Source organism: Peromyscus maniculatus, chromosome 7 (assembly GCF_049852395.1).
Source record: "Peromyscus maniculatus bairdii isolate BWxNUB_F1_BW_parent chromosome 7, HU_Pman_BW_mat_3.1, whole genome shotgun sequence".
NCBI lineage: Eukaryota > Metazoa > Chordata > Mammalia > Rodentia > Cricetidae > Peromyscus > Peromyscus maniculatus.
This window is the reverse complement of record NC_134858.1, coordinates 101,156,375-101,174,412: the sequence shown is the minus strand read 5'-3', so window position 1 is coordinate 101,174,412 and position 18,038 is coordinate 101,156,375. Positions and strand designations below refer to the sequence as shown.

Genomic DNA, 18,038 nt, shown 5'->3' with positions numbered 1-18,038 from the left:
CAAGGGGGAACTGGTATGGAAAAGGCATCTCTCCATTTGCTGGCGGGGTTCTCTTTCCCACGGGGCTACAGATCTAGGTCTGAGTCGTTTCCTCAGTGGTTGTCACAGCTTTCTCCTCTCCCCCTAAGAGGAAGCAGAAGTTAAGCATACCTAGACCACACTTCTCATAGGGAAGCATACATTTGATTCTCAGAGTCCCAAAGTCAAGTTAGGTGGAAACGGAGTATTTTTGGTTCTCATTTCTGCCTTGTGGTCGTTCCCTTTCTGTCCTCAGATCCAAGATAGGAGCCAAAGTTAAACTGTAGCTACCACTCAAAACTCCAGTCAAGGCACGAGGATTTCTAGGTGGATTAATGTATTAAAAAAAAATCTGTGTCGGGTCATTGTTCAGTTTGGGAGGGAGCCTGAGTAGCAAGAACGGAAATCCCCAGCATCACATCACATAGGCAGGGTGGTGCATGTCTGTACTCTCAGCACTTGGGAGGTGGAGGTAGGAAGATGATACATTGATTATTTTTTCTATGGATGGCATTCAGAGCAGCCTCGGATACCTGGGAGACTCAGTCTCACAAGAAAATAACTTCCCCCAAGCAAACAAAAAGCTTTCTGGGCCGGAGATATATCAGTAGGTGCAGATAGGGTACAGGCCCAGGAAAAGAAGAGGTTTTGTGTGTATGTGTGTGTTTTCTTTTGTGATGTTGTGGATGGAACCCAGCGCTGATAATGTGTCTGTTAAACTCTGTACCACTAAATCACATTGCCAGCCATTCTCCATCTCACAAGGGCTAGCTTAAAAGGTTAGATTTATCTAACCTGACCCTGGTAGACACATCTAGTCCAGGAAGAAGTTCAAAAATCAGTCCCCCTTTCATGTACCTACTGGCTTATTAAAGATCCTTCCACAAATGGAACTACAAGTGTTAATCCACTGCTCATCAAAAGCATCCTGTTCAGAAGCAAATAGGTGCCGGACCAGCGAGGGTGCAAGTACAGAAAAGAGCAGGGCAGGAGGGACAAGCTTGAACACAGCTGGCTTAACATGATCTCTTTCTTTCCTGAAAGTTCAAACGCCTACCAGGCCACAGTCCTGGCGAGCAGACGCACGTGTACCCTACGCATGCGCGCAACCAAGGCGCACACACGGGCCCCCTCCGGCTTGTCTTCTTCAGCCAAGTCACCAACCCTCTAAATGCCCGCCCTCAAGGCAAAACCCCTGGCCAATCGGAGACGGGAGTCACTCGGGACGTCACTTCTTTTGCATATACCCGCTTCTCCCCGCCCCCATGCCTGGCACCGCCCCGTCGGAGGAACGGATTGTCACCTAAGCGTTCCGTCCCGGCGTCTGATTGGCTCTCCCGGGAGCTCCGCCCCCCTATCCTCCCGCCGCCCTCCCCCCTCGGCGCGCCCACAGCGGCGGGCGGAACCGAGCGCGCAGGCGCGGCGCTGCCTCTCTCTGCTGGTGGCCCGCCCTCCCTCCTCCCCTCCCTCCCCTCCCCGTCCCCTCTCCCCTCCTCAGGCCCGCGCGTCTTCCTCCCGCACGCGCCGTCGTTAGCCGAGCGCTCGCCGGTGCGCGCCTTCCTCGTCCCTCCGGCAGCGGGGCGGGCGCGACCCTGCTCGGCGCTCGCGGCCCCGGCGAGGAGCATACCACCGTCCCCCGGAGCGCGGGGGGAGCCGGCTGCCCTGCCGCCCGCCCCTCGGCGACCCCGCGGGGCTGAGGCGACGCCGCACCCGGCAGCCTGAGCGCACAGCCGGCCTTGACCCAGAGCTCCGAACCGCGAGCGCCGCGTCCGCCGCCGGCCCCACCCATCCGGACCGCGGCCATGGCCGAGACCGAGGAGCGGAGCCTGGACAACTTCTTCGCCAAGAGGGACAAGAAGAAGAAGAAGGAGCGGAGCAGTCGGGCGGCCAACGCGGCGATCGGCGCGGGCGGGAGCAGCTTGGCGCCGGGCGCCAGGCCGGGCGACGGCGGGAGCTCGGGCTCCGGTGGCAGATCGGGCGACGGCGGGGGCTCGGGCTCCGGTGGCAGATCGGGCGACGGCGGGGGCTCGGGCTCCGGTGGCAGGTCGGGCGACGGCGGGACCTCGAGGTCGGGCGACGGCGGGAGCACGGGCGCCGCCGGCAAGGCCGTAACGAAGGTGAGGGTTGGGAGGCCGGCGGCCGACCGCATGTGCCCGCCCCCGCCGGCCCGGGAGGCCACGTGACTCGGGCTTCGCACGTCGGGCGGGCTCGGGGGGCCCCCGGGGCTCGCCCTGTCGCCCCCGTCCACGCCGTCCTCCGCGCGCCGCGCCCTCTGGGCCACGGGGGTTGGGCCGGGCCGCGGTCCCCCGAGTGACGTGCTCATCGCCGCCGCCGCCGCACTTGAGCCTAGTTGGGGCTGGATTTCCTTTTTTAAGGTGTTTTAAGTCTCATCTCTGCAGCCGGTGAAAGCGTGGCTTGTTCTCCCAGCCGCGGCCACATGGAGCTGGGAATCGAGTTGTGGAATTTCGCTTAATTCCCCCCCTCCCACCCCCGCTCCTCTTTCCCTGTAGTTTTAAGTAAAAGCGGCGGCTGAGAGGGCGTTTGGTAACTAGGCACGTGTCGGGATCTTGGTAGGACTCAGGCTGTACTTTACAATCCAGCCACTAGATCCCTTTTCTTTTTTGAGAGGATCTCGCTGTGTAACCTTGGCTGGCCTCGAATTCACAAAGAACCTCCTGCCTCTGCCTCCCGAGTAACTGGGATTAAAGGTTTGTGTTACTACTTCCTGCAATTAAAAAACAAAAAACAAAACAAAACAAAAAACACATTTTCTTTGTGGGTTTGCCCGCGATCCTGTCTACGAATTCGGGTGGTTGGAGGACAACTTTCGGGAGTTCTCCTTCCGTGTGGGCCTGGAGAATCAGACTCAGGTCGTCAGGGCTGACTGCAGGTGCATTTACCGGCTGAAGAATCCTGGTGGCCCTTGATCTCTTTTTTTCCTAGTCTGAAACCTGTTTATCAAGATCTCTAGTTAATCAGATGTTTTGCATGTTCCTTGACCAGCTGAGGAATCCTGATGGCCCTTGATCCCTTTTTTCCTAGTCTGAAACCTGTTAACCAAGAACTCTAATTAATCGGATGTTACTTCTTCCACAGGATGAAGATGAGTGGAAAGAATTTGAGCAAAAAGAGGTTGATTACAGCGGACTAAGAGTTCAGGCAATGCAAATAAGGTAGGGTGTGATTACATGTGGGATTAGATAGCCCTGTTGGAGATAAAAGTATTGGACACGTTTTTCTTCAGGCCCAACTCCTGGTTTTGAGCAAAGGCAGTCCCCTGGTGTCATTAAATTAGCTGGGAGCTCAAATCCTTCGAGAGTTTCCCTACTTGCAGCTGTTTGGATCTTTACTTGAGTTGACTAAAATGGATTTTGTCATTTTTAATTTTTAACACTCAACAGTATTAAATATTTGGTGGCCACCCCTTCCCCCAATAGCTGCACCTGTAGCTCATACTGCTCTGAGAAATTGCTGTGTAGCCGAGGATAACCTTGAGCTATTTTTTTAAGCGTATGAGTGTTTTACCTGTGTGTAGGTCTGCAGCATCCTCGGGAATTGGAGTTACAGCTGTTAGCTTGGTACTGGGATCTGTGCCCTGGTCCTCTGGAAGAGCACTGAGCCAGCACTGACCTTGAACTCTTGATCCTTTACACCTAAATACACCACCAAACTAAGTGCTGTGCTTACACTTAGTTTTTCTCCTTTACTTCTCTCTCTTTCTTAAGTGTTTTGCTGTGGGTGCCAGGTCCCCTGGAACTGGAGTTACAGACAGTTTTGAGCTTCATGTGGGTGCTGGGAATTGAACTCAGAACCTCTGGAAGAGCAGTCTGAGCTCTTAACCACTGAAAAAGCCCCTTATTTATTTTTTTTTGTAAAGAATTTTTTTTTCTTGTTCTAAAACCAGTAAACAAGTTGATAAATTTTTGCGATTGAAGTGTAGGGTAATTCTAGACAGGGATTTGTATTCACAGTGATACCATGTTGTCTACTCAAGCCCCAGTGAAGACCCCAGTGAAGAACTTGAACATCTGGGCTCTCCTGAAGCCGTGCTTTCTTTCACTGCCTTCTTCCCCAAGAATAACCACTGTCTTAGCACAGCACAGCAATCCCTTTAGGATTCTAGAGGAATGGGATTGTAGATCCTAAGCACTTACCTGTGTATCCCAGGATCACCTTTTGAAGGCTTATCCCATCCCCTCAGCTACCAGGAACCCCTACAGACCCGTGCTGCAGATTCTGGCTTTGAAGTATCTTCGTGTCTTTCAAAGTTCGATTGGTTGACTGAGACTTTAAATTGAGAGCCTGCATTGTTAGATTCAGTCTGTGGTAGTTCTAAGTCTTTTCTAAAGTGAGGTGTTTTGAAAGATTTTTAAGTAGAAAAGGTTAAGTATAGGGTTCTGTTGTTTTAAGATTCAAAATCCTTGACTTACTTTACACAAACAAAATGATCTTAAATTGCCTTTGATTAGAAGCTTCCAATTCGTAGAGAATTCCGGTGACCATATGGGAAATATTTGAGTTGAGGAAATATTTTTTAACTCTAAACTGTCTTTTGAAATTTAGATCATAGTATTTATGATCTTAAAGTAACTTCTGTTGGAAGACCAGCTAGTATTTTAATGTACAGTTAATGTCTATACTACCCAGGCATTAATGTTCCTGGATGTTCTCCCGTCGTGTTGAGTTTACCAAAGGGAACATTCCTTTTGGTGTCAGGGAACTTAGTGTCTTTTTGGTGTGGCTTCTTTTGTGTTTTCTGTTTGCTTTCCTCTCTTTCTTTTAAAGATTTATTTTAATTATGTGTGTGAGTTAGGGTATGTATACGTGCCTGCAGATGCATGAGGGGGCCAGAAGAGGGCATTGAGTCCCTTGAAGCTGGAGTAACAAGTAGTTGTGAACTGTCTCAGTTCTAGGAACTGAATTTGGATCCTCTGCAAGATCAGTATAGACTCTGAAGAGTATATTTTAGAAAATACCCCATTGGGCCTGGTGATCCAAAACCTAATTCCCAGCTACTCTGGAGGCTCAGGCAGGAAGATTAAGAAAAATGAGGCATGCCTGAGTTAGAGTGAGTTTAAGGTTACCTTGAGCAATTTAGTGAGACCCTATCTCAGAATTTAGAAGAAAAAGTAGATATTCCTGTTTCCTTTGTTCTGGGGCTTGATCTATAAATATGGAAGGAGTTTAGATTCCTTCTATCTAGGGTGGTTGGTAGACTGGATGTGGTCCAGTCCTGTGGTAAAATTAGGCTCTTGGGCTGCTCTTGTTCTGGAAGACTTGAGTGGTAATTTTTGGCCATGTTGAACTTCTGGTCAAAAGTAGTACTTTGTGAAGTGGGGGGAAAGGCTTCAAGTTTATTTGGTATAAAATTTGATTTTGTTAAGGTAGGGAGAATATTTAAACTGTTCTTCCAACAGAATATAAACACCTTGCCTGTTTCTGTTTTAACTTTTTTGGAGTCAGGAATTTGCGTTTGTATCTCAGGCTGGTCTTAAATTGGTTTGATTCTCTGCTTCAGCCATCTGAGTCCTAGGATTATAGGTATGGTGTACTACCAGGCCCAGCTTATTTTGGCAAGCCTCCCCTCCCCCTTCTCTCTTTCTTTGGTGGTAGTGCTGGGAGTCAGACACATGGTTCCATGCACCATAGGCAAGTGCTCGCCCATTGAGTCATAGCCTCAGCCCTAACTTTTGATTAACTTTTTTTTGGGGGGGGGTTCTGTTTTTGGGGCAGGATTTATATCTAAGCTAGTAAACTCCATATACAGTCAAGACTGATCTTACACTCCTTACCCTCCTGCCTTTACCTCCCAAGTGCTTGTTGTTTGCCGCTCTGTTTAAGACGTAGAGGCAGTCCACTGGGCCGTTGAGGTGGGCACTGTATTGTTTGCTCTAAAGTAGACTAGCTTTTCTGCTGTGTTGTTCATTGTTCTTAGCAGCAGCTTGTCATTGACCTTCAGTGGCCAATCTAGAAGCCTGCACTGATCTTTACTACGAGTTTACAGTCTAGGTGTGTTTTTAAAATTGGTGATTATTTTAGTTATTAAAAGTCTTGGGATGGGGTGAGAAAAATAGTATCCTGGCTGAATATGATGTATAATCCCAGAGTTGAGGCAGGAGGATCATGAGAGGATCAGAGACCAACCTTAACTACACTGGGAGAGATGTTGTCTTAAAAACAGAGATGAGGGCTGGAGAGATGGCTCAGAGGTTAAGAGCACTGACTGCTCTTCCAGAGGTCTTGAGTTCAATTCCCAGCAACCACATGGTGGCTCACAACCATCTGTAATGAGATCTGGCACCCTCATCTGTATACATAATAAATAAATAAATCTTTAGAAAAAAAATAAACAAAAAACAGATGACTTGATGCTGCTACTAAGCCAAATTGGAGTTTGGCAGTGTATGCCTGAATGTTCACTCCCGTACATAGGAGTCCATCTTCTTTCTCTCCACCTTGCTCTCTGAGATACGGTCTCTCGGTGGACCTGAGTCTCGCCACTTTTCTAGCCAGTAAGCCCCTAGGATCCACTGTCTGCCTCAAGTGCTGGGGTCACAGTGGCCATGTCTAGCTTTCAGATGAGTGCCAGGGATTTGAACTCTGCTCTTTTTACTTTTTGTTTTGTTTTTTTCAAGACAGGGTTTCTCTGTGTAGTTTTGGTGCCTGTCCTGGATCTCGCTCTGTATGTATACCAGGCTGGCCTGGAACTCGCAGAGATCCCCCTGGCTCTGCCTTCTGAGTGCTGGGATTAAAGGTGTGCGCCACCACCGCCCCGCTGGTCTTTTTACTTTTACAGCAAATGCTCTTACCAAATATTCAACTGAGCAATTGTGATTTAGTGCTTTGGTGAATAAATAGAATGTGAATGAATACTGAAAGCTCCTGCTTTAGTATATACAGATGTAAGTGCCATGAAGTCTGTGTGGGGATCTTCCCCTCTGGATAGATTAAGTTGTTGGGACATTGCTAGTCAGTTGTTTCTAGATGTGTACCTATTTCACCCCTGAAGCAATTACCATAGTGTAACTATTTAGATTTAGTTTCAAACTTTTAAAACAAAAAAAAACCCTTTTGAAGAAATTCTGAAGTTTGGACACCAACCACAGTTGGCTTGGGTAAATTGTAAACTTTATACCACAATTAATATGCTGTTAGAAAATTGTATCATGATATCTTGTCAACTTTTTAAGAGCCATTAGAAATAAAGCATCTAGCAATGTTTATGTGTCATATGGTCTTCTAGGTACTATATGGACTAGCTCATTTGCTCTTTATAATGGGTGTGTCATCTTTATTTTATCTAAAAGCAGGCTAGTGCCATCTTCAAAGCCTGACCAGACAATGACAGAGATGGCAGAAACTGGATTTCCATCAATTCCTGTGTTTTGGCATGCAAAAGTATTCATTGAAATTACATTTTAAGGAATTGCTGTAGATGTTTTTATATTTATGCTTCAGTTGACGGTTAAATGGCATGAATATAATTTGTTAGTGTAAGCCCAGCATCATTTTAGATGGCTTAATAGTTATATGTTAAAAGAGAAAATTATATGTTAAAAGAGAAAACTAGGCCTGAGGGTGGTGGCACATGCCTTTAATCCCAGCACTTGGGAGGCAGAGCCAGGTAGATCTCTGTGAGTTCAAGGCCAGCCTAGTCTACAGAGGGAGTTCCAGGACAGGCTCCAAAGCTACACAGAGAAGCCCTGTCTCGAGGGGGGGAAAAAAAAGGAAAACTAAAGTTTGGATTGACCATATCCTTCACCTGTTTTTCCTTTGTTTTTAAAAACATTATTGTGTGAGCATGCTGTGGCATGCATGTCAGAAGACAGCTGTCAGGAGTTGATTCTTTTCTTCCACCTTCTTGGGGATTAAACTCCGGTGTAAGACGAATTGCTAAACAGTCTTTTTTTTTTTTTAAAGATTTATTTTATTATGTATACAGTGTTCTGCCTACATGTGTCCTTGCAGGCCAGAAGAGGGCACCAGATCTCATTACAAGTGGTTGTGAGCCACCATGTGGTTGCTGGGAATTGAACTCAGGACCTCTGGAAGAGCAGTCGGTGCTCTTAACCATTGAGCCATCTCTCCAGCCCGCTAAACAGTCTTAATAAAAAACCTGGAGCCAGATATTGGGGTGAAAGCTGAAAGATCAGAGGGACAGATCAAGCCAGCCACAAGTTCTTACCGCTAGGAAATCCTCAGCCCAAGAGAGAGCTACTTCCTGTATACTCACACCTTATATACCTGTCTGTGCCCTGCCCTCTTACTTCCTCTCTCTGCCCAGCTACGTCACTTCCTATCTGTCCAGACCTCTAGACCTCTACGGTTAACTAGTGCTGGGATTAAAGGTGTGTGCCACCATACCTGGCTCTGTTCCCAGTGTGGCCTTGAACTCAAGAGATTGGATGAATCTGCCTCCCAAATGCTACCACTGCCTGACCTCCATGTTTAATATAGTGGCTGGCTTTGTCCTTAGATCCCCAGGCAAGCTTTATTTGTTAGAGCACAAATAAAATATCACCACACTCTGGTCCTTAGGCTTGGTGGCAAGTGCCATCTACTCCTGTAATCTTTTATTTATGGAGAAGGCACCGCCGAAGTCACCATTCTCCTGTCTCTTGTGTGCTGAGGTCACCACACTTAAGTCCCCAAATAGGTGATTACATCTGTGCTTTTGTTTTTTCTTTTCAGAATTGGGGATCTTGGCCAGAACAATGCACTTGTTACTAAGCTATGTCCCTAGCCCCTGAGAGACGGTCTTAAATGTAGATAGAAGATGAGGTTGCTCCTGTCAGTGGGCATCGTAGGTCTTTAAATACTGTGGTTACTTCTAACTAGTGGGGGTAGTGTCTTTAAGGATCGTAATAAAGATGGGTATGGTGATTTACACCTTTATTTTCAGCACTTGGGAGATCAGCCAGGGCCATCCTTGGGTATGTACTGAGTTCAAGGCTAGCCTGGACTATCTGAGACCCTGCCTCATAAAGTCAAGTTAAAAAGGAGGTCAAAAAATTTGTCTTGGATTCAAAGTATGGCTTAGTTTAGCATACTTTGTAGCATACAAGAGAATTCAAGTTAGACCCACTCCCCACAAACAAGCAAACAAACCCCCTGATAGAAAGAACACTTAAACCTGATAAGCCAGAAGAAATTTGTCTTTAACAGCTAGGACACATTTTACTTTTATAGAAATATTCTTTTGGGGGCCCAGCAAGATGACCCATTGGGTAAAAGTGCTTGCTATTAAAGCTAATGACCTGGGTTTGCAGGTCCAGAACCCACATGGTGGAGAGAACTGCTTCTCAAAACTGTTCTTTGACTAAATGGCTGCACACTCCCATTGCCCCTAAAAAGTTTAGCTGGGCATGGTGGTACACACCTTTAGTCCCAGCAGAGCGAGGCAGAAAAAGGCATCTCTCTGAGATCTAGGTTAGCCTTGCCTTGTCTACATCTGGTTCCATGCAGTCAGGGCTGTGTAGTGTGACCATATTTCAAAAAAAAAAAAAAAACAGTCCTTTTGTAGATGCTTCCTATGGTGGTACATTCATCTACTCCCAGGATTAGGAAGTTAAATGTACTTGTTTGTTTTTCTAACAGTGAAAAGGAAGATGATGATAATGAAAAGAGAGAAGATCCAGGAGATAACTGGGAAGAAGGTGGAGGTGGTAGTGGAGTAGAAAAATCTTCAGGTCCCTGGAATAAAACAGCTCCGGTACAAGCGCCTCCTGCTCCAGTAATAGGTAATCCTCTGTTTTCCTTTCTAAAAGGGCTAATTTAATACGGTATATGTGCCTGTTGTGGGTGGGGGTGGGAACCTTATCATTTCTGGGAGAGGGGGAATCTGGACGTATCTGTTAAAGACCTAAATGGAAGAAATGTAAAAATTGAGTGGCATAATTTCATCTGGTAGGCTGTCAAAGTTTTGTTTTTGTTTTTGGTGCTAGGGAATGAAGCCAGGTAGTTTACCTGCTAGCAAGCATGCTATCACTAAATTACATCCTTGGTGCTACTCTTAGGTCTTGAAGCCTGGATTCTCAGCAGGACTTTATGAAGGGAGTAAAAGTTCTTTGAAATTAAAAAAGTCTTAGGGATATACATGTTGTGTGTGTTGTGCATGTGTGTTTGCATATTAGTACAGGTGCTGGTGGGTGGGTGGAAGCTTGTCATTAACATTGTCCAGTTAATTTGTTGAGGGTAGGGTCTCAAGGAAGCAGGAACTCAAACCCAATTGCAGTTAGCCTAGCTAGCCAGCTTGCTTTTTGTAATCCTGTTTCTGCCTCTAGTGAGGGATTACAGATGACTGCCCTGCCTATTTAGCTTTTACATGGGTGTGCTCTCTGGTCCTTACACTTGCTCAACAAATGCTATATCCACTGAGCCATTTCTGCAGCCCAAAGTTTTTTGATTATTTTTTGTGTGCTAGAAATTGAACTAAGGGCCTTGCACATGCTAAATGTATGTAAAAGTGCTTGCTATTGCATTTCCAGCTAAGAAAGAAATCTTAGGATTTTGTTTATTTTGAAACACCATTTTATGTAGCTCATGCTGGCCTCAATTCTTTCTTTGTAGCAGCGATGACCTCATGCCACCACCACCCCCTCCAATTTAAAATTGGAATTACACGGGTATAAGCTTTCCTGGCAACTTTGCTAATTGAAAATATTTTTTAAGCTGGGCACGTGGTGGCGCACACCTTTAATCCCAGCACTTGGGAGGCAGAGGCAGGCGGATCTGAGTTCAAGGCCAGCCTGGGCTACAGACTGAGTTCCAGGAAAGGTGCCAAAGCTACAGAGAGAAACCCTGTCTTGGAAAAAACAAAACAAAACAAAACCTTTTTTTAAAAATTGTTTTAATTCTTTGAGAATATCATACAGTATGTTTTGGTGTAATATTCATCCCCACCCCTCCAAGACCCACCAGTCACTCTTGCTTTTTGAGACAGGGTCTCACTATGCAGCCCAGACTAGCTTCAGATTGTATATGCATGGGTGTTGTGTGTTATGTCTTTATGTGGGTGTGGCTATTGAGGCCCAGAGGCTGACTTTATGTCTCTTCCTCTGTCACCTACATCTTATGTTTGGGACAAGTTGTCACGGAGTCTAGAGCTCACTGAATGGCTAGAGTAGCTGGCCAACTCTCTTCTGGGATCTTCTTTCTGTCAACGCCTACCTTCCCACCCAAGCCTGTGTTAGTTACAGGCACATGCTGCTGCCATGCCTGTTACTTTCTACAGGCGTAGATTATACCAGAAGGAACGCTTACTGCTTATTTACTAAGTATCTAAACTGCACTTGGGATAGGCACATGCTGCTGCCGTCTTATTTTCTTTTCATGAGTTCTGGTGGATGTGAATTTCAGTTCTCAATGCTTAGATGGCAAGCGCTTTATGACCGAACCATCTCCCAGCCTCTTGAGTGCTGAAGTGATTGGTGTGAATGAATTACCATGTAGTGCTGCTTGATTTTTCTCTCTTGAACTTGAGATAATCTTTCAGGCTACTCCTGGAACGCACCAGACACACAGCGTCTGGAGACTCTTTGTTCTTATGCTTCGGGGCTGCGATGTGTCAGGTGCCTGAAGCATTTTCTGTGAAAGGCCAAGATGGTAAATTCCGTGGGTGAGAGGACCTTGTGGTGGTCTCTGTTGTGCTGCTGTGGCATGGGAGCTAATATGGCTGTAACAGTGATGGGTGTAGCCATGTTCAAGTTGTTGGGCCAGAGTCAGCTTGTTTGCTGACATTTAATTTTATGTGTTTGCTTTCTTTTTTTTTTTTCCCTGACTTTTATTATTTGTGTCGTGTGTTTGTGATCCTTGAGGCCAGGTTTGTACAGAGAATGTCTTTACCTGCCAAGCCATCTTGCTGGCCTCCAGTTCTTTTCAAGTCTGCTTAATCACTGAAACCCTCCATAAGCCTTTTTTTAAAAATGCAGCTGCTTCGGGGCTGGAGAGGTGGCTCAGTAGTTAAGTGTACTAACCTCCTGCTTTCCTGGAGGACCAGAACTGTATCTCAGTACTCCTATCAGGGGATTCACAAACACCTATGACTAGCTCAAGGCATCCAACTCTTTACTGTCCACTCTGGGCATCTCTACACACACACACACACACACACACACACACACACCCTTTTTTTTTTTTTTTTTTTGTCTTCTCTAGAACGAACTGCCCAGTACTTTTGGGAGGTGATGAAAGAGTGTGGTATAGCGGCCACTAGGCACATGTAGTTGTTGAGTATTAGCAGGTGGCTAATGTGACTGAGGAACTGAAATCTAGATTTCATTTCACTCATCTAAAATAACTAACATGTGTTGTTATCCCAGCACCCGGAACACAGAGGCAGAAGGAGTCTTTTTTTTCGAGACAGGGTTTCTCTGTGTAGCTTTGCGCCTTTCCTGGAACTCACTTGGTAGCCCAGGCTGGCCTCGAACTCACAGAGATCCACCTGGCTCTGCCTCCCGAGTGCTGGGATTAAAGGTGTGCGCCACCACCGCCCGGCTCAGAAGGAGTCTTTGAGTTGAGGCAGCCAGGGCTACAAAGTGGAAACTTTCAAAAATGAAAGAAGGAGCAAATAGATTTGCAGTAATCCGGAGATAGCTCAGCCAGAGTTAAACGGCCAGAATCCACTGTTGGAGAACTAATTCTGACCTCCACACTTAATGCTTTGGTATTTGCTTCCACAAGTCACACCACTCACAGACACAAATAATATATTTCTTTTAAAGCTACATGTGGCTAATGACTGCAATATAAGGGTCATAGATATTTGGGGTTTTTTTCTGTTTCTTTGAAGATAGGTCTGAGTTGTTCAGGCTGGCTTTGAACTCAGGATCCTCCTCTCTCAACCTCCCAAGTCCCAATGTTTCAAGCATATTCCACCACTTGCAGCGATTTTTGTTGAGTGTTGGTGTCCCAAGTGCAGTTTAGATAGATACTCATCAAATAAGCACGTAAGCTTTCCCTCTGCTATAATCTAAGCCTGTAAGAAATATTGTATTTCAGCTAGTAGATGATTATGGGGATGCTTATTGTATTTTCATGGTGTAGGCTATCAAACTTCTGAAAGTTTCTGAAAAATGAAAGGTAACACTACTTGTAACTATATCGAGGATCAGTTGGAGAATATAGGAAAAACCTGGAAGATTGTGACCCCTTCAATTAAGTCTTAGTAGAAGATTCTAAGCTATTTGGGGGCTTTTCCCTGTTTTCTAACCTAATAGAAAAACTGAACATCCAATGATCATAGAAAATGAAGTAAAGATAAGGATTGCCTATTTTTTTATCATCTTTAGAATTTAAAATACTACATGTACATTTTATTAAATAAATTCTTTATATAAGATAACTTATTCATACCACTTTCCAAGTAAAGAAAGTGAATGTCTCATTTACGCCACAGGATTGTATTCCAAAAGGTAACCCCTTGAGGACTTGTCTCACCTCCCGAGCCAGGTGACTCCCTCCCTCAAGCCTATAACACTCAGACTGGGCTTACATGACATGTTAAAATTATTCCCAGAGAGGTTAGAGCACTTGCTGCCTTAGAGACAAGCAGCTTTCTACTTTGAGATGTTTTCTCAGAGAAGTTTGTTTTGTTGTCTAGTCCAAATTCCTTCTAAATCAGGGGTTGCTTTTCTCAGAATTGTTAAATGGTCAGGAGTGCTGGAAGATGTTACTAGAAGGTCAAACATTTGAATGAATGGTGTATCTGTTAGTTACAGAAACCCCGGAGCCAGCAATGCCTAGTGGTGTATATAGGCCTCCTGGGGCCAGGCTAACCACAACAAGGAAAACGCCACAAGGACCACCAGAAATATACAGTGACACACAGTTCCCATCCCTGCAGTCCACTGCCAAGCACGTAGAGAGCCGGAAGTAAGTATGTGGAGTTATGAGTCAGGTTCTCTGACAGTCAGCTGGGAACCAGGTGGGACTTGGGTGCCCAGGAGGGAAGGGAGAGGGTGGGGGTGGGGGGTCCTTCTTGGAAAGGGCAAGAAAACAGCTGCTAAAGACAGGCTGTTTAGTTTCTGTCACAGCTGCATTTAGTTAGTTCTCATAAGTACTTTATTACTGGCTTATGTTCCTTTTAAATATGGAAACTAGAAATGTAAAAGCATTTGTCATTGCATTCCCAATAAATGGAAGTAGATGCAAGATGTTGGCATTTACAGATCTAATACTAAAAATAATCTTATTTCAGCAGGTACTTAAAATGAATGCTACCTGAAGTTAAATGACCACATATGGCACATCTACATCTTATTTAGGGACATGAATTTTCAAAAGTAAATAAAATGGGAAGAAATGTAAATGGCATCAGATGGAAACATTTTTGGGTGGCTTTAAAGTAAATCCCAGCCTTTTCGCCTCATTGAGAGCACAGCTGGCTTGAATTTAGACCTCCAATTGGACTTGCTTCTCTCCTCTGTCCTCAGATGTGTGGGAGACTCTGAGAGGGCAGTGACGTGCCACACACATCTTTCTTTACCTGATCTAATCAGACCACTCCCCCAAAGCAAAAGGGAGGAGAAATCGTTGAATGATGAGAACATTACTTGAATGAGAAAATTGTTACCCTTATGCATAAAGATGTATTATCTACTAACTGCTAAAACTTAGAAGTGAGTCTTAGGAGGAATGTCATTATACAGCTTCTTTCTGGTTGTCTTCAAGTTGGTCCCAAAATACTCTGTTCAGAAGATGGGACCTCAGAGCTTCAGTACAGTATTACATGTTTTCTGTTCAATTGAAGCCTTAAAATGGTTTGATAAAGGATTTTGTATTCCCTTCCTGTCCAGGATTATTCTTAGGGGTCTTTTTTTTTTTTTCTAATTCAAGGAAGAATACTTTCAAAATTCCCCAGTGAAGAAGAAATATTTACTGATTACATTTCTTTTCCCTTAGGGATAAAGAAATGGAGAAGAGCTTTGAAGTAGTAAGACACAAAAATAGAGGTAGGGAGGAGGTTTCAAAAAACCAGGCCCTTAAACTTCAGCTAGACAACCAGTATGCTGTGCTTGAACATCAGAAGTACAGCCACACACAGTACAGTTAAACAATGGTCTTTGCTAAGCCTTCCAAGATAACTAGACCACAGCTAACCACCAAGAACAGCCATTCAGCGTCTGATTTCTGGATTTACAGTGACTGACTGAAAGACCTCGATTCCAGTGACTGTCCCTGTTGCACTATGGAAGCTCAAGAGTCACAACTGATCTTGATGTGTGTTGGATTTAGGGTGTTTTCATTGTCTTAAATATGTGTGAATTAGATTCAGCAGTGTTTCCATAGTTGCTCTGCATATAAAACCAAACCTGCAGCCAGTGGTCATTTCAAACATCATTATGTTCAGATACTGAGCCTTCGCAAGGTTGACTACCTCAGATTTGCTGCACTTAATTGTGGATTTCATGTGGATCACAACTTCTGCATAAGGTTACAGCTATTAGCGTCCATGTGAACCTTGAAACCAACTCTACTGGATTCCTGTCAGCAAGCCTTCAGAAGTCAGCCGTCTGGGTTCTGATCTGCTGTAGAAAATGAAGAGTCAAGTGACCTTAATTCGCCTGTCTGTGCCCCACCCTGAGGAATACTCTGTAGGCTGTGGCTATATCAGACTGCCCAGAACAAGCCGCTGTCTGAACTGATGTGTGTGGATCATCTGTGTGGGGCTTTGATTTATCATTTAAGTTTTTAGTTGTAGGATGAAGTGACTACAGATTCAATTCAACCAAACTTGGATCCACCAAATGGGGAACGGGTGGGGGATAGTCTTGTTTCTTTGAATACCTTTTTATTCAGATAGTGCTTGTTCTGTTCCACATTAAGGCCTTGCTTTGACTTGGAGTAAGTTCTTTTAACAGCATATTGTGTGATGAAATAGCCTGAATGAGGCATTGGAATTGTGAAATGCCCTGTGAATTTGCCAATCCCTAGGTGGAACCAGATCGCCATTGATAGAAAGGGCAGTGGATGCCAGAGGCTCCACTCCGGGTACTGCTCAAGCCTCCTCTAATCAGGTCTAAATTGAACTGTTGTGGACGGAGTGGTGTCTGCTCAGGTAGGGAGGGGTTCACTGAACTGTCTTAACAATTCAAAGCAACAGGAGCAAAACCTCACCAACACCCTGAAGTTGTTTCACGAATCTTGCTTGGTGTCTGATAACAAATCTATCTGTGTGTGTACTTTAAATTTGAAGATACTGGCAATTACATTCCTTGTTCCAGCCAGCTTTTGTCCACCTTGGGAGTATGTTTGTGATGCTCACTTGGAAAGGCAGGGAATAGCCAGTGATGTAACACTTCTGTTCTTAGTAATTTCAGTTGAACGTTGCAGTAGTACTTGGCCCTTAACGAGGTCACTGCTGTGTTCCCTTCCACCTAGTGAAATAGTCTGGCAGTTACCTACTTCTGGGTCACTAGAAATGGTTCAGACAAATACTCTGTATTGGCAGCTGAGACTGCATGACGGCAGTGCCTGGGTTTGTCTGGAATGAGTTCCTTTGCCAAATGCAGTTGAGACAGGAGTGAAACATAATGAGGGAAGCCCTCCTAGCTTGAGAATAGGTCTTGCAGTTCAGGAATGAGTGCAGCAGAGCAGGAAGCGGGAGGAGGTGTAGGTCAGTGTTTCCTGACCAGACTGCATGCCATTCTGGGCAGTAATGTTGGCGTGATCTGAGCTAGCCAGGAGCACGTTGGGTGATTAGAAGTTTGAGATTCTTGGTCAAACTGAAGACTTATTTGGGCACCAGAAACCTTAACAAGTAATCTCTCACCTTGAGCCACATACTTCGCTTAAAGTATGCTTTACACCCCCCAACCCCCCCCACCCCCAAATCTGTTTGGGGTTAGGGTTTGAGAAGTGAACGGAGACATGTGAAGAGGTTTGTTTAATGGCATACTGTACTGGAACACTGAAGACCTGCAGCAGATGTAAATTCCAAGTCTTGTTATAAATTTTTAAGATTGTGAAATTATCAAAATGCACATGAATCAAGTTTTAATACACTGTCTGGGTGGATGAGGCTGTCCATTGCACCATTTCTTTCTTTGGGTTCTCAGGCATGGTTCGGCAGTGTAAGAACTCTGTAACATTAACATTGAATAAAAAGTAAATCTATGAATGGTAGAATGTGATACTTTCTGTTGATACTCCTTAGCCTAAACTCGGAGAATGGAGAACAGTGTCAGGTCCACTTCTGGGGATGGTGACCCTGTTCTCTACAAGAGTACACTTGTTTGCTGAGTTCTGTAGAAGCTTAAAGGTAGGTGAGGATGGCTGCAAGTCTGCAACACTCCTTATGGAAAAATGGTGAACCATTCTCTGGAGGCTTCAGTAGAATTTGTTAACTTTGTTATGTCAAGGGGGAATCTAAAACCTTTTTAATACTATAAACTGAAAGTTTTCTGTTGTCCCAGTGTGCCGCGCCCCCCCCCCCCTTTGAGTGGGGGCAGAAGATGGAGTGTGTGGGCCAGAAGTTGAGATCAGCATTGGGTATATTCCTCAGTCATATTCATCTTAAATTATTTCTGTGTTTGCATGTATATGGAGGTCAACTTTTTAGAAGGCAATTCTCTCCATAATTGGATCCCAGGGCTTGAACTCATTGTCAGACTGGAGGCAGGGTCTCCTGCCAGCTCTAGGAATCTGCTGGGAATTAGAATCAGATCCTCATGTTTGTGTTGGCAACTGTTTTATTTCAGAGCCATCTATGAGCTTCTTATGCAAAGCTTAAACAGTTTTAATTCTTTTTTATGTGTGTTTCGGTGGTACTGGAGGAGTCAAAGAAGTTACTGGATTCCCTAGAACTGGGGTTAACAAATGGTTGTTAGCCACCATGTGGGTTTGGGAATAAACCTGGGTCCAGAGCAGCCAGTGCTTGTTCTTGATGTTCCATTTCTCCAGCCTTGCATATCTTTCAAAGCAGCAGCAGTCTTTCAAGACTATTTCAAGACTTTCAAAGCATATCTTTCAAGATAATGGTCTTACATTTTACATTTCTTTTTTTTTTTTTTTTTTTTTTT

The 18,038-nt window shown here is 45.0% G+C and overlaps 1 protein-coding gene across 6 annotated transcripts; it reads left to right on the top strand.

The window, feature by feature from the left end:
• Positions 1 to 1,682: 1,682 nt before the first annotated feature.
• On the top strand, positions 1,683 to 17,145 carry Cdv3 (CDV3 homolog). Of its 6 annotated transcripts, none has more exons than XM_076576935.1 (5): positions 1,683 to 2,135; positions 3,115 to 3,191; positions 9,616 to 9,758; positions 13,737 to 13,890; positions 14,920 to 17,145. In XM_076576935.1, the coding sequence occupies exons 1-5, from the start codon at positions 1,821 to 1,823 to the stop codon at positions 15,068 to 15,070; spliced, it is 840 nt and encodes a 279-aa protein (XP_076433050.1). In that variant the 5' UTR covers positions 1,683 to 1,820; the 3' UTR covers positions 15,071 to 17,145. The 6 variants fall into 6 exon arrangements, with proteins under 6 accessions (XP_076433050.1, XP_076433049.1, XP_076433054.1 ...); XM_076576934.1 differs by having other exon boundaries at positions 13,731 to 13,890; XM_076576939.1 differs by having other exon boundaries at positions 14,219 to 15,662.
• Positions 17,146 to 18,038: the final 893 nt, after the last annotated feature.

What these genes read in the sequence shown, in the direction of transcription:
- Cdv3 (XM_076576934.1), top strand. Translation starts at nt 1,821, where the DNA reads ATGGCCGAGACCGAGGAGCGGAGCCTGGACAACTTCTTCGCCAAGAGG. An exon ending in CCGGCAAGGCCGTAACGAAG is followed by an intron (nt 2,136 to 3,114) that starts GTGAGGGTTGGG and finishes CTTCTTCCACAG; the next exon opens with GATGAAGATGAGTGGAAAGA. An exon ending in GCCTCCTGCTCCAGTAATAG is followed by an intron (nt 9,759 to 13,730) that starts GTAATCCTCTGT and finishes TGTATCTGTTAG; the next exon opens with TTACAGAAACCCCGGAGCCA.